Source organism: Hyaena hyaena, unplaced genomic scaffold, assembly GCF_003009895.1.
Source record: "Hyaena hyaena isolate Hyena2069 unplaced genomic scaffold, ASM300989v1 scaffold_186, whole genome shotgun sequence".
NCBI classification, from domain to species: Eukaryota; Metazoa; Chordata; class Mammalia; order Carnivora; family Hyaenidae; genus Hyaena; species Hyaena hyaena.
Genome location: NW_024080818.1, coordinates 1,836,582 through 1,852,987, shown reverse-complemented (window position 1 = coordinate 1,852,987; position 16,406 = coordinate 1,836,582). Strand labels below are relative to the sequence as shown.

At 41.2% G+C, this 16,406-nt stretch overlaps 1 protein-coding gene across 1 annotated transcript in view; it reads right to left on the bottom strand.

The window, feature by feature from the left end:
- WWTR1 (WW domain containing transcription regulator 1) overlaps positions 1-16,406 on the bottom strand; it is a 140,554-nt gene that overhangs the window by 5,258 nt on the left and 118,890 nt on the right. The window contains exons 5-6 of the mRNA XM_039241024.1: positions 6,072-6,205; positions 4,796-4,908 (exon numbers count right to left, since the gene is read on the bottom strand). Coding sequence (XP_039096955.1) covers positions 4,796-4,908; positions 6,072-6,205 — 247 coding nt within the window. The remainder of the gene's footprint in view (positions 1-4,795; positions 4,909-6,071; positions 6,206-16,406) is intronic.

Here is a 16,406-nt window from a genome sequence, read left to right as displayed (position 1 = left end):
AGACCTTGGTGCCAGGGTACTGAACGTTTTAGCTGTATGACCTTAGATTCACTTAATTTGTCTGAATCTCAGTGCATCCATCTGAAATTAGACTGTAGGTACCTTCTTCCCACACTGGAATAAAGCACCATATATAATGTCTGCCACACATCCCGGGTTCCAGGCATCACTCACATATACAAACTTATATACAATAAATATTGATTACGCTGAGAAAAAAAAAACAACAATAACAAACCTAGGACCTCAGTCAGTGTTGATTACAACTGGTTAATTCAAAATGCCCTGATCAATTCTGAAGGGATAAAACAGACTTCAGAGACTGAGGGGCATTGCTAACTAAAGCCAGCTTCCACCCCAGAAGCATTTGTAAGAAACTTGTTAAATTAGCTTGTGTGTGTTACCAGTACAGTAGCCTTCCAGATAAGTGTTCACAGAAATTTCATTATTCTCAGCAAAACCAGAGAAATTCATTTTAATCATATGCATTTACCAGGGAGAAAAATGACATCTTTCTGAGTGATGAGGGGAACACCATCAAACTTGTATTTTGGTGTTAGTAAAGCTTAATGGCTCTTCTACAAGTCTCGTCTATAACTCATGCAGTATCAATGACTCTTGGAAATATTTCAGAGGATTTTCTTTGCAAAAGGCAGTAATTTGAAAAATTAAATCAAGTTCGACATGCCCTCATTATAGTGTTATTGATGTCGGAAAACAGTATCAAAATAGAACAGAAAATCCAAAATAACTTGTACTACCCACTAGAATGTAACAGATGAAAATGAGGCTTACAGAAATGATCTACCCTGAAAACCTATCTCATCTAAAATGCTCTGTGTCTTTTTTCCTCATCTCCAGTTAAAACCATTCATCTCTATTGATTTCCCATGGAAATTTTGTCATAATAATACGTTTTATTTGTAGCCAAACACAATCTATTTTAAAGAATTTCTGTTATCCTTTCTTCTCAGACATGGAAAGCATGAGGAGACTAGTTATAAGATCCTTCACTAAGGTTAACAATTTTAAAATCACTCTCTTTGGACTGGCTTTGCAATCTCTGAAGGATATTTTTGGTCCTTGCAATTTTTATCCATTTAAAAAGTGGGAGAGACAAAAAACCCAGGCAATTCTTAAAAAGACATGCTCTTCTGATTCCTTCTTTCTCTACGCGCTCTGAGAGTGCTGGGGGTAGATGTTTAAGTTGCTACTAAATTGAGGGGAACACTACTTCTTCTTCTGTTTTGTGAGCAGTAAAAGTTGTACATTCTTTATAAGAAAAAACAAAAACAAGGGGCCTAACGAAACTGAGCAGTGTTACTGTATTTTTAAAAAATATTTTTATGGGGTGCCTGGGTGGCTCAGTCAGTTGAGTGTCCAACTTCGGCTCAGGTCATGATCTCACTCACGGGTTCGAGCCCCGCATCAGGCTCTGTGCTGACGCTCAGGGCCTAGAGCCTGCTTCAGATTCCGTGTCTCCCTCTTTCTTTGTCCCTCCTCTGCTCACGCTCTGTCTCTCTCTCTCTCAAAATAAATAAATGTTAAAAAGTTTTATGTTTTTAACGTAAATAAAAAAAAATTAAAATTAAAAATAAAAATATTTTTAGACTCATTTTCAGGTTACTAAGTGCAAAAGAAACAGATGCCCCCTTTCTTAAAGTAGTTAAAACATTGATGATTTGTATCATCAATTTTAGAAGTAATTTCCTAGTAAGCTTGTGGTATTAGAAAATACTAGAAGAATTTTTCTTTAGTGAAATTAGCTAACACATTTATTAATGAATGTAACAAATATTTTTTCAGAATTAAATATGAACCATGACTACGTGTGAATATTCTAGAAGAGTGGATGACTTCCCAGCCTTTGCTGCCGCTATTCCCTTTATTCCCCACCACATCCAGCTATTGTTTGCATGTGTGATTTGCAAAGGGCATGCTCAGCTGGCTCATTTCCATTCATCATGTGGTCAGTGAATCTAACAGACCTTTTCTAGCCACATCTGACCTGTGCCCACCCCATCTTTTCCTCTAGGTTTATGCCTACTTCCTTGAAGGACTTCACAGACATGACCTTAAATTCCACAGGCTGACTTAATCAGGATAACTTGGAAGCCTAGCTTTATCAAGTTCAATTTGTCCATGACTTCAGCCTCTCAGAAGGGGAGAAGAAAACTCTGGGCCAAGCTCTGGGATCTCATGACTCCCCACAACCCCATGAAGTAAGCATATTACTCCCACTTAGAGGCAAGGAATCCAAAGCCCTGGCAGGTTCTATCATTTTCCCAAAGTCACTGCCGAGAAGTAGAGAAACAAAGATTCACCTTGGGTTGCCTACCTACAAAGACTATATTCTTTCCAGAATACCACTCAATTCCATCTTTTGGCTTCAAAACATTCCCTACTTACCTACTTGAGGTCATTTTTAAAAGCCATAGAATAGAACTCACCTTTCTTTCTTTTGCTTTTTTTTAATATCAGGTTTAGATTTAATCTCCTGAGTCTTTTCTTATTTAACTTTTGCTTTTTATCTTTACTGGCTTCCCAGTGTTTAAAAGATGAAAGCAAACACTTTTTAAATGTAGGAAGGAGCTACTTCATAAGGCTGTTCCAAAGAGGACACAATAAATCTCACACTAAAAAATAAGGACAGAGATGAAAAAAGTAAGGGAGGGAAGCAGGAGGGAGGGAGAAAACCTACGTAATAAATCGAAGAACAACAAAACAAACACTTCAAACTATTCCTCTGTGACTCCTCACAGGACAGTCTGTGCAACTGTCCAAACACATCGATGAGGACCTGCAGGGAGACCCCAAGGCAGCTGATCCATCCAACCCACTGCACTCGGAAGGCGCCGGGCTGAGTCTGACTCTTGTCTGACCGGTGGTTTAGCTTCAGAGCACACAGAGCAGTCATCTAAGAGCACAGTGTAACAGACACAGGCGCGGTGGGCAATGGCATTGGGGAGAGGACTTCTGCTCATCACAGGACAATTCATTTTCTATTGTCAGTGATGGCGGGGGGGGGGGGGGGGGGGAGGGGAATTTGCATGAATAATTCCAAAGAGCGTACCCCTCAGCCGTCATTTATTTTTGGTTCCAGACTATCTTCTGGGAGTTTAGCACTCTATAATTTAATCTACATTTGGCTAATAACACCAAATTTGGCTTTTGCAAATGGAGATCTCACTCTTTGAGAAGAGGAGACATGACCAGAAGCCAAAAGCCAACTGGGGTCTGGCCTACAGGTGGGGCAGGCTGGGAACTAGGTCACTAGATCAAAGTTACCCTGACTCTTCTTTTTTTTTTTAACATTAAAAAAATTTTTTTTTAAACTTTAGGGAGAGAGAGAGAGAGAGAGAGCACAAGTAGGAGAGAGGGACAGGGTAGGGGGGAGAGAGAGAAAGAGAGAGAAAGAGAAAGAGAGAATCCTAAGCAGGCTCTTTGCTTATCACAGAGCCCAACACAGGGCTCAGTCTCACGACCTTGGGGTCATGGCTTGAGCAGAAATCAAAAGTAGGAGGCTCAAAAACAAAAACAAACAAAACAAAACAAAACAAAACAAAAAAACCCAAAAAGAGTTGAACATCAAACGCTCAACCAACTCAGTCACCCAAGCACCCCCTTTATTTTTCTTTAAATTTTAGAGACTGACTCCTCTCTTTTAAATTATTTTTTAGATGTTTATTTATTTTTGAGAGAGAGAGAGAAAGTGTGAGTGGGGGAGGGGCAGAGACAGAGGGAGACAGAATCTGAAGCAGGCTCCAGACTCTGAGCTGTTGGCACAGAGCCCAAGGAAGGGCTCAAACTCACAAGCTGTGAGATCATGACCTGAGCCAAAGTTGGACACTTAACTGTCTGAGCCACTCAGGCACACCTGACTCTTCTTTTTAATTGCCGCGGGACATTACCATGTTGGGACTTGGTACTGTCAATCTATAATCTTCTGCATTGCTTAACTTTCCAAATGCCTATTACCAATTGCTTCCCCAACGCAGCAAATGATACGAAAAGATATGCAGTCCACTTCACAAGAGGAAAAACGGCCCATATATTACAACTGCAAGCTAGAAGGGCATGAATATTCCACTGTGGAAGAACAGCAGACCAGGCAATGGTTTTAATGCAATTGTGAGGAGAGGCTATATGAAGGAAGCAAGAAAAAAATAAATAAAGGGGGTGCTTGGGTGACTGAGTTGGGAGGAAGGAAGGGAGGGAGAGGGGGAAGAAGGAGGGGAGGAGAGGAAGAACAATAAAGGGAGGGAGGGAGAAAAAGGAAGGGGGGAGAGAAGGGGAGGAAGGAAGGAAAAAAAGGGACACCCGGGTGGCTCAGTTGGTTGAGCCTCCAACTTCCGGTCAAGTCATGATCTCATGGTTCATGAGTTTGAGGGCCCCTCATCCGCTCGCTGCTGTCAGCTTGTGATCTCTCTCTCAAAAATAAATAAACACTTAAGAAAGAAAGAAAGAAAGAAAGAAAGAAAGAAAGAAAGAAAGAAAGAAAGAAAGAAAGAAAGAAAGAAAGAAAGAAAGGGAAAGAAGGGAAGGAAGGGGAGGGAAGGGAAGGAAGAAAGAAAAATTTTAAATCTTGTGCCATATATAAAACTGCATTTGTATAAACTGTGGAAGAAGGGACAAGAATTTATTAATAGTGCCCGGGGTTTGGGGGGCTTTCCAGTTGTAACTTTATGTTACTGCTGAGGTGAAGTGTTTCTGGTTGGATGCAGAACAGAGACAACCAAGGGGACGATGTAAAGCGTGCAAACACACTGCAAGTACCCACGAGCTTTGCTCCCACCTGTGTCCATCTCATCCACGTTGCTGAGGAAGTCCTCTGGGGTCGTTGGGACACTGTAGCACCCCAACCCCAGGCCGCTGTCAGTGCTCTGCTCCCTTGAATGATACGGTCCCCTGGGGAGCAAAGTATGGGAGAGACTTAAATCCGAGCCCACGCCAAGAAATCCCAAAATTAAAACACAGGTCACAAAAGCCCTACACAGATGTAGTTCTGTCATTCTGTCCAGCTTTCCAGGTTATGAAGGGAGGCATTAAATTAAAGGGCCTCCCTTTAATTTTTAAAGCATGCACACCAATGTCAATGAAATTAGAAGACTATAGGCAAATAAAACTGGCCTTTCATAGTAAATTGACATGAATTTCCTTTCTATCTCAAATAGTAATTTGAACAATGTTCTGCAAATAGAGTATGATGCCATTTATGTAAATTTTTTTAAAAAGAAAACAATGTTCAATGTTGCTTATGAATGCATACATTAACAAGCAAAATGAAGTATAAAAATATGTGTGATGGACACACACCAATTTCTGAATAGTGGCTACCACTAGAGAGCAAAGAAGAGAAAGAGACAGATTTCAGTAGGGCGAGGGAGGAGATGGGCTTAAATATTAACTATAATACTTAACAAAAAAAAAGATCTATGGAAGTGTGGCAAATATGGGTATTGGATACATGGGGAGAGCCTGTTATTTATATTATTCTGTACAGTTGCAATACTTCTAAGTCAACACTTTAAACATTCCTTTTCTTCATTATCATGAATTTAAAAATCCCTTTTCTTCATGATTTCAGTTACTGTTTGTTTTCACCTCTCTGGTTTTAAAAACTTTCATAATTGTATCTGTTTGTTCACTACAAGCCTCTGCAAGGGCAGAAAAGACACAGGACATAGAGACCTGCCCTTTACTTGGGTTTAAAAAGCTATAACTAAGGTTTGACTACTTCTACTCATGAACATATTTCTGGCCAAATTAGCTTTTCTTTCTGCTCATCTGCTTCATATTTTAAAAACATCCATCTCTTTGTTTTAATTAAATTTTTTTAATTGTAAAAATAGTTTTAGACCCACATAGAAGATGTAAAAAGAGTAGCTTCCCCGAGGACAACTTACATAACCATAGTACAATTACCAACAACAGGGAATGGACGACTTCCCCCTACCCCCGCCCCAAACTGCAAGCTCCCCACCTTCCCCCAACATAAACTAAGACTCCTTGTACTCTAAGACCACATAATAAAGAAAGCAAAAATAAGTCGCTCCAAAACGTTGACTTACCCATTGAGGAAAGGATCTGAGCTATTATTAGTGATGGATCTCATGTCTGGGGTCATGGCTGGCGGGTTGACGGCAGCCTGAACAGTGACCAGAGTCTCGGCTTCCATCGGGAGCTGTCTACAGAGGGCAGCTTCCTACAGACATAGGACAGTCAGAGGGAGAGGCAAGTTATTCACTCCCTGTCACAAGAATTGGAGCAAAGTTATGTTCACATGAAAACTTTTCACCAAATACAAAGCACTTAATGTTTGTTCCCAATCAGTCAAAGCCATCAGGAAATCATTACTGCTCCTTCTTTGGAGAAAGTCCTAGAGGCATAAGTCACTTTCTGACATCTACAAAGTTGATGAGAAGGTCTGCTACTATCCACCTCAGGACACTTGTGTAACAACTGTCCCATCCATCCAATTGTCTAAATACCCAAATCATATTAAGGCGTCAAGACACTTTCTCAGAGACAAGGCTATTTTTATGCCAGGTGCTCAGACCAAATCTAAGTCAATCAAAGCAACTGATCTCCTTTGATCCAGCAGGTATGTTCTGGTCTTTGCCACAGAGTCAGGCTCTACATCAAGTCATTATCTGGCAGTTCTGCAGCAACCAGGAGAGCAAAACAACCAGTTAAAATATTTGTCAATCAGTTTTTCTATTTGACTAATCATTCTGTTGACCTGATTAAAATGACTGAAGGCTGGGGCACCAAGCAGAGCCAATCCAAATCCCACTAACAACAGACTGTTTGATAGCATATGGGTTTCATTAGCAAAAATTAGAACGCTAGAATTATTTTTTTTAAGCTGGCATTACTTTGCCAAATAAAGTCGATCCAAAAGGTTATGAATTTGACTGCAATTGCTTTCTCTGGGTAAAACCTCCAGGGAGTCTCTCTCATTTTGACAACCATGAGCAGACATCAAATTCCTTTCAAATTTGCTGCTCTTTCCAGAGAAGAATACTTTTATATGTTTATACTCGCATCCAAAACCAAAGTTCGGCCCTTCCTATATTTATGCCTATCAGTTTCCCACTTTCCAGCCTGAAGTCATTGGTCTTACCATTCCTCAAACCCCAAAAACCATGGCTACAATGGCAAACAGAATATTTAGGCCATCTAAATTACGGTATCTTTGTTAGATCTCTTCCAGTCCTAACATGCTATGATTTTAAAGAGTAACTGCTGTCTAGACAAGTCTAGTGAAGTCATAGGCAATAAAAACTTTCGGTTACTAGAGTTCATTGTACTGTTATGAGGAGTTATGGTAGCACGACTCTTCTAAAGCGTGAGACACCTGATTGATAAGAAACTGCATTGTTAATCTGTCTTGAAATAAACACCCTGGCAGGAAAGGGCTCCTGGCTCACTTCGTTCATCCAGGTGGCAAATAACCAGAATACTTAACTGACAAATTTTCCCCATTAATTCGTAAAAAGCAAACCAAAAAAAAAAAAAAAACAAAAACAAAAAAAACAGAAAGGAAATAAAAACAAAATTTTCATGTTTATTTATTTTTCAGAGAGAGATACACACAAGAGCACAAACGCGGGACAGAGAGAAAGGGAGACAGAATCCAAAGCAGGCTCCAGGCTCTGGGCTATCAGCACTGACAGCTTGAACTGTCAGGCCTGAAGCCATGACCTACGAGATCATGACCTGAGCCGAAGTCGGACGCTTAACTGACTGAGCCACCCAGGCACCCCAAAAGGAAATTCTTTTTAAAGGTGATTTTAGTTCATATTCCAATCTTGGAAGTACTTTCTGAATAAATCTAGAAAAATTAAATTTTTTCTGATAGTTGTTTTTACATTGCAGGAATGTGCATTAGAAAACTTATTCTCCAACCAAAGCTTACCTGAGGGCCTCATACACGACAGACTGAAGCTGGTGTCAGAAGACTAGAGTCCACACTCATAGACACAAACCAGTCTGAAAACATCTAGTCAATGATAAAATTTCTACTTCCTTTTTTTTTTTTTTTTAAGTTTTTTAAACATTTTTTAAAATGTTTGTTTATTTTTGAGAGAGAGAGAGAATGGGGGAGGTGCAGAGAGAGGGAGACAGAGGATCTGAAGCTGGCTTTGCACTGACAGGAGAGAGCCCAACTTGGGAGATGAACTCACAAACTGTGAGATCACGACCTGAGCCGAAGTTGGACGTTTAACTGACTAAGCTACCCAGGCGCCCCTCTAGTTTTTTATAAACTGTGAATGCAGAGATCCTATAGGCAATAAACTTCGTGACATAAAAAAATCAACTTTAACTAGCACATTCCATTTTCTAACCATTCTAAATAAATGTGGGATTTACTCTTAAACCGGTATGCTTTTAAACATACAGGTTGAAGAGATTGCTGCATTTCCTTATATCTGACAAAATTTTCTCACCATATGTTTTTTTTAAAGTTTATTTTGGGAGAAGAGACAGTTCACAGGAGGGGCAGAGAGAGAGAGAGAGAGAGAGAGAGAGAAGGAGAATCCCAAGCAGGCTCCACACTGTCAGTGCAGAGCCCAATGCGGGACTCCAACTCACAAACTGTGAGAGGGGTGCCTGGGTGACTCAGTTGGTTGGGCGTCCAACTTTGGCTCAGGTCATGATCTCGCAGTTCGTGGTTTCGAGCTCTGCGTCAGACTCTGCTGACAGTGCAGAGCCTGGAGCCTGCTTTGGATTCTATGTCTCCCTCTCTCTCTGCCCCTCCCCTGCTCACGCTCTGTCTCTGTCTCTGTCTCTCTCTCTCAAAAACAAAATAAACATTAAGATTTAAAACAAAACAAAACAAAAAACCCCATGAGATCATGACCTGAACCAAAATTAAGAGTCAGATGTTTAACCAACTGAGCCACCCAGGCGCCCCTCTTACCATGTGTCTTAAGAATACTGGTTGAATTTCCAGTATCAACATGGTCTGAATTTATTATTTTTTTTAAAAAATTTTTAACGTTTATTGATTTTTAAGAGAGGGAGAGAGAGACACAGTGCCAACTGGGGAGGGGCAGAGAGAAAGGAAGACACAGAATCAAAAGCAGGCTCCAGGGTCTGAGCTGTCAGCACAGAGCCTGACATGGGGCTCAAACTCATGAACCGGAAGATCATGACCTGAGCTGAAGTCAGAAGCTTAAGTGACTGAGCCACCCAAGCGCCCACAACGTGGTCTGAATTTAAATAGAAAAAGAATTATTTGTGGAACTTCACTGCATAAAAAATATGTGTACATAATATATGTGAATTATTTGTCTTCTATAATGACATGAAAGTAATTTGCTTAAAAGAAAAAATATCAAAAACTAGCTATAAAAAATATAAACTAGCTATAAAATATATAAACCAAACTTTCCTCTTCATTTAAATTATTCCTGGCATGTTTCAAATAGGCACAATATAAGTTTTTACAAGAATGCTTGTGTGTAGTTAAATATATAAATAAAACTCAAAAAGATATAAATAAAACTCTAATAACCAAAGCTGGAAGAACCTGTACTATATTGGGGAATACATTTCACTGTGCCTTCTGCCAATTAACATCTGTTCCCCCTATTATAAATTAAAGATAACTGAAGTTCCATTCCTCAGCATTGTCACGTCCCCAACTATTTTGAAGGCTTGACCCCACGGCATCAAAAGAGGCAATGCTATGTTCCATCTGTAGGGGGCTCACATTATCATCTTCCACCTTCAAATGACTGACAAATGAGAAAGAATCCAGAAAGTGTGTTGAATGTACCTGAATAATAACTCTGAAATATCAATCAGACTTGAGTGAGTTAGGAAGTTATTATAGGGGAAGCAAATACTCTTTCCAAGATTGGATTACAAATTATTCAACTCAGCAGCCCAATAAGCTCAGTTGGGCACCTCCTCTACACCCATCTGGATGGTGCCCCACAAAGTCCAATGTGGCAGCCTTGTCCGCTTCTCCTCCTGTGTCTGACATGCTCCCCTCACTCACTCCTTCCCACTGCTCCTCCCACTGCTATCATCTGTACCAAGTGTTCCCTCTGCTTGGAATGTGCTCCTCAGATCTTCCCAAAGTTCATACCTCACCTACTGTCCGCCTCCTACAAATGCTAACTATTCAGAGACTGCATGAAATTTTCTTCGTAGCAACTTAAGTATTTCTTTTTTTTTTTTTTTAACATTTATTTATTTTTGAGAGACAGAGCGTGAGCGGCGAAGGGGCAGAGAGAGAGAGGGAGACACAGGATCTGTAGCAGGCTCCAGGCTCCACACTGTCAGCACAGAGTCTGACGCAAGGCTCAAACTCATGAACCGCGAGATCATGACCTGAGCCAAAGATGGACGCTCAACCAACTAAGCCACGCAGGTGCCCAGCAACTTAAGTACTTCTATGTCTTTCCCATTAGAGTGTTAGAAAACTCCGTGAGAGAAGGAATCTTATTTGTCGTGTTCACAACTATATCCTCACGTCCTAGAACAGTCTCGGCCTACAGTAGGCACTCAATAAGTATTTGTTCAATGAATAAATGAAAAATATTACTGGAGTTCAAATGGGAATATTTTAAATTGTGATTAGTAATAAAAGAAAAAATAAACTAAGAACATTCAATTCTCATCTTCAACCACAAATGAGCAAAATAACGCCCTATGTATACATCTCTCAACTCGCCAGGCACAAACTCCGTCCTTGTGTTGTGGTCCCACTGCTCTCTTTCCTGCTCCCAAGATAGAAGATGAGCCGGGGGGCAGCACAGTCAGAAGCAAGAATTCTGGGGCCAGATGCTTGGATGTGAATCCTGGCTCTGCCGTCTCCCAGCCAGTGAACCTCTCTGTTCCTCATTTGGAAAATGAGGATAATGACAGCTTCTACCCACACGAGATCATTTAATAAATGTTAACTAAGTAATATTATTATTACCTCATGTTCTGTACCCAATCCCAGAAAACAAAAGCAAAAATAAAAACAATCTTAGAAACCACGCTATCGTGTGGCACTGATCCACAATGAGTGATTTGACATTTCTTCTTGGTCAACTTTCACCTTGGAAGGATTAAACCCGAGTGGGAAATTCATCATGGTGAGTCAGCAAAACTAAAAGAACAATTTTCTTTCCTCCTTTCTTCCTTTCTCCTCTCCCTCCATCCTTCCCTTCCTTTTTTAAATAAGGAGAGGTCTGCAAACTTCTTTGTATAACATAAAATTAGTTTTTAATATACATGGAGAATAGCAAGAAGTTTCACTTCACCTAATTTTATTTAATAAGTTCCATATTTAGAATTTTTAAAAGTCTACCTTTTTTGAATGAAAGTATTTTCCTATTTCTGCTCATGAATTAAGGGAGGGTAAAAAAAAAAAAGCAGTACAAACCCCAAAGTTTGGAAATAAAAGGGCTAACATCACTAAGAGGTCTATATCCAAACAAGGGAGGATTTATTTTTAAAAAAATTAAATTTAGGTATAAAATTAAAGCCCGACTCAGTATGATTTTGGCTGCCACAGGACATCTGCTGCCCTACACGCCTGCCTTTGGTTTGACCAAGAAGCAGCAGTCAAGACTGACGAAGGTAAAACAGCTAAACCACAGACAGAAGATGGTGGCACTGGACTAAGCAAACGGATGTGGAAACAGAGGCTCAGTCAGCCAAGGCCGGTCTAGGACTAGACTCAGGCCACCAACTCAGAGAGTGGGTGTGGCAGCTGCCCTAACCCGAGCTGGGACTCCCCCTAGTCCAGGAAGGAGAATAAAGATGAGATTGGAGGCACATCTGAGCCTCTTGGTCTGACTCTCACCTCCCATTTCCATTCGAGTCCAGTAGGTATGTATATTCACAGGTGCCTTCCCAGGGTCCTTGTCTTCTCAAACAAGCCTTCTACTTCCTAGACTCCTCATATTTTGCATCCCTCTTCACTTAGCCCGACTGCCACCACCCTTCGAGGTTCTGTTGTTCCATCTTTTCCAGAATGCCTTCCCTGACCACCAGAACCACAGCAAGCCACCAGCTTCCCCTCTCCCGGCCCTGGAGTCCTCAATAAACGTATCCAGCTGGGATCTGAAACCCCACATCTCACAATGCACTCCTCATCTGGCCCCAAAGCAGCCCTTCCTAGCTGACTTTAAGCTTTCTCCTAAAGCTATTACCACCTATCAGCTCAAAATCCAGGTCCCCCAAATCCCTCAGCCCCCCTAAAAATTCATTCCTTTGTACCTGTTATTTATTTTTTTTTAAATACTATGGAAGCTACCAGGTGCCCAGGTACTGTTCTTGGCAGTAGGGATACAGCAATGAACAGCACAGGACAGTACCCTACCTCACAGAAGATTCTACAGAGGAAGAAAGATGTGGACAGGCGCCAAGCCTTGTGGGTTCTATCTCCTTGATATCTCCATACTCCAAATCTCCTTTCCATTTCAAGAAGCAGATCAGCATTGCTTCTCTAGGTATTCCAAAAGACCTTCCTACCTCCACATGCAAGGCTACATCCAGGTCTCTGTCCCACACTTTGCAACGAGTGACCAGAGGAGAAAAATCAGGCCGGAAGGGGTCTGGGTCTCATGACTTACTAAGAAGCAAGGAAATGTTTAACCAGAAGAGATTTCAGGGATATGCCTTGGCTCTCAAACTATAATGGACTATCACATGGAAGAAGGAAGGGTTCCTTCTACCACAGATTTGAGGCAGATCTGATGAAATGCTTTCCAGTTAGCAATCTTGTTGAGTGCTGGGATTGGCTCTTCTCAGTTCTCTGGGCTACTGGCCGTTGGAAATTCTCAAGCAACTGATGAAGGTTAAATACTATCAGACATGTCCAGCGCTGGGCACGGGAGAAAAAGTGTGCTTGGAATCGGAAAGATTGGAGTTCAAATCCCAGCTCGGCTACTCCCTAACTATAGCATCTTGGGCTAAATTCTTAACCTTTCTTCATGGTTTATTCATCTGAGGGAAAAAAATAAGACTGCTAATAAAAGTGTCATCTTGCAGGGCTGTTATAAAGATTTAAAAGCACATTTATAAAGAACCTGGCAGTGAGGCAGTTGACAGAATGAGTTACTGATAGTGTGACTGGTTTGAGGAGGCAGAGATGTCAGCTAATGCTTGCATATCACTTACTGTGCAGGGAGCACTGTTCTGGGCATTTTAGCATTTCCTCCTCATGACAACCCAACTGTCTCCATTTTACAGATGAGGAAACTGAGGCTTGGAGAAGTTAAGCAACCTTCCCAAGATGTGGCTCCAGAGTCTGTTTTTGTAGCCACCACACTGACAGTGTGTGGCAGAGAAAGGAAAACCAAGGGTTGAGGTCAGGAGACCTCAGCTTTTTGGCTCTTTCACCTACTGGCTGTGGGGCGTGGGCAAGTTATTTCATTTCTCTGAGCCTATTTTCCCAGCTATAAAATGGAAATACCAACCCCCTTCCTTCAGGCAGTTCAGAGAAGGACTTGATGAAACAGCTTGTTTAACTGTCCTGAACACAGTTTCCCTCCCTGAACTGGAAAAAAGATTGAATTGGATGTATTCTGCGGTCCTTTTCAACGTATACGGGTGGAGCCAGTGTCCTGGGAATTCACAACACATCAAAGAAAGTTATAAGTTCAGATTTTAAAGGCCAGTTTCAGAAAGATCTGGAAAGCTGCTCCCAGTATCCCGACCCCTACCCTCCTCCACCACAACTTTATTTTTTTTCTCTAGTCAAGCTGAGGGTGGAAAGACTGTTGCAAAATGAGGGCTTGAGATTCTCTTTCAGAGTTTGTGGTTGTCCATCTAGGTCCCTGACACGAATAATTATATGTGGGTTAAAAAAAATAATAATACAACAACAAACTCCTTTCCTAGCGGCTGGGGAAGGGGGTGGGTGTAAAATAGGGTGAGAGATGTGAAAGATAAACGCTGATCTGTAAGTTGAAGATGTCCCTGGACGCCAACCCCAAAGCTCCTTGCCTTTCAGCTCCCCACTGGCCTGAAGCTTGCCTGTGGAATAAATCAACAGAGGAGGTGAGAAAGTAAACAGCAGTTGAAAGCCTCCTGCAGCCCTGTCCATCCTTGGATGAGGGAGCGACTGCAGCCAGCCAGCTCTGGCCCTCACTGGAATGTACTTCAAAGAGAAACGAATGACAATAACCCCTTCTGAGGGCGCCCTGTTTGATTCTAGTGTGTGTGGCCAGGGATTCTACAAGGCTGGAAGGGTTGGCTTGTTTTAATTATAAAGGGTGGGGTGAGTAGAAACAAATGAAAAAAATAAAATAGAATAAAGACAATATTTTGAAATCCTAACATTAAAATAGTTACTCTGGTGCACAAAAGTTGCTGTCTCTGCCAAAACCCTGAGGGACTCCAGAGGCAGAATGCTGGATTATTTACCTTCTTTATAGAAAAAAAAAAATTCCCAATGTAAATTTCTTTTTAACTCTATGCCAAGAGATTCTAGAAATCCATTGTCACATTTCCTGGAGCCTCCCTTTTTCAAATACCTCATCATACATTCTCAGCTGCCAGACTGCCGCTATGAAAGAACAGTCGAAACTCTCACACTTTGGGGAAAACATTTGTTGAGTCCATAATGGTTACCCATGGCCTGTTTGTTGCTCTTTCCATTCAGTATGGATACAAGAATCTTGTGTTACTCTATAATCTCTGTTGTCCCTTAGAATCACATTAAGGAAAACAGTACAGTTTAGATATTCTCTCTTCACTTAAAAAAAAATAGTTGAATGGATTTTGAAATGGTCTATTTCTTCATACCTTGGTGATCTTATTAAGATCAGAAGTATGAAGCTGTGTTTTTCCTTTGTGCAAACTTGGTGACCCTCTATTTTAAACATGTGTTCAGTTTATACCGTTTTAAAAAAAGGTCCTTGTATAAAGAATTGATATTATTCCTCAACAACATAGGAGCACCGGGTCATTTTAGAAAACGGATTGTTTCTGGGACTTGTAGACAAACGAAGCACTGGCAGGAGTTAGAACTGATGCTCTCTAGAAAGTAGGGACCACATTTTTGTGCTCGCTGCGGTGCATTTAGTACCTGGAGCGTTTGTTGAACAAATGAATGAGTGAACTTAAGCAGTTAGGCTATCACAGATAGATTTACATATTGCTTGGACAACAGTTGACCCTGAAACCTAATTGTATGAAATGCTTTTCTAAAAGTTAAACTATAACTGCAGAAGGGAAGACGCTTTATGAAACAGCCACCATTTATGCTTCACGACCTGCCATCATAGGACACTTTTCAACCGCTCTAAATAGCTATTCTTCACATGACAAAAACCAGACTTGAGATCGTTCTCTCAGAGCAGCGCTGCTCACAGCCGGGTGTGTCCCTCCTGGGCCCACGGTCAGGAACGGCTGCTCGAGGCGGGCCAGCTGGCCAGCCTGACCCCGTAGTGGCTGTCAGGCCTCAGAGAAATCTGTGAGACCTGCCAGAAGAATTCCAAAAGAGGCCTCCCGCCCAAACCCTCTGTCCTCTCCCTGTTGCCCGGCAACCAGAGGCCAGGCTTAGTCAGCAGTTTTGTTTGACAAGCTACATTCTCCCGTCCGGAGCCCCAATTATGAGAGAGACAAGGGTAAAAGCAGTGCTGAATTCGTCTAGGAATAATAATGGTTTCTCAACAACACTGGCCCTGAGAAGGGACAAGGGGGAGCGGAGGCTTCTCCACTTAAGAAGCTTCCAGGCCCTGGGGGCTAACAGGAAGCCCTGGAGGTTAAAATCTTCACGCAGAAGACCTCCCAGCTTATATGAATAACACACAGGAAAAGAAATACTCTGCTCAGATAAAGTCATGACTGTTTTCATGTCAAGGAATTGTTCTTTTAGATGAGTAAATACTGACTGAGAAGCCTGCTTCTTGATTTCTTACCAGTTACCAAAATTTTCCATTTCGGGTAAAGTTGCAAACATGCCCTTCATGATACTGAGCAAATACTGTGTTGATTTTTAAGCTGTAACAGAATATTCTACAGTTATTGTGGGCATGTGTGGTTCACGGTATTTTGAAAATTCTGTCCAGCCCCGTTGTAGAAAAGGATCCCCAGCAGCTTACAATACGTACACCCAAAGTCACGGCACCACTTCCGTGGCTGATACAGAATAAAAAAAATGGCTTCCCAATATATTAAGAAGAAGAAATAACAAAGTGGGGAGTATGACATGCTACCAATTTTGTTTTTAGAAAAAAACACAGAAACACACAAAGAATGGAGAAGAATCACCAGCAACGTCATAGCCACTCTCTCAAAGTAGATGTATGAGTGATTATTATGTTCTTGAGTCCTTTAAACATTGTTTTACAATGAATGTGTTTTGTCTTTCTTGTATGATGATTTTACTTTATTGTTATTTTAATCTGTATATAGTAAAATTCACTCTTTGTGTTGTACACTTTTTT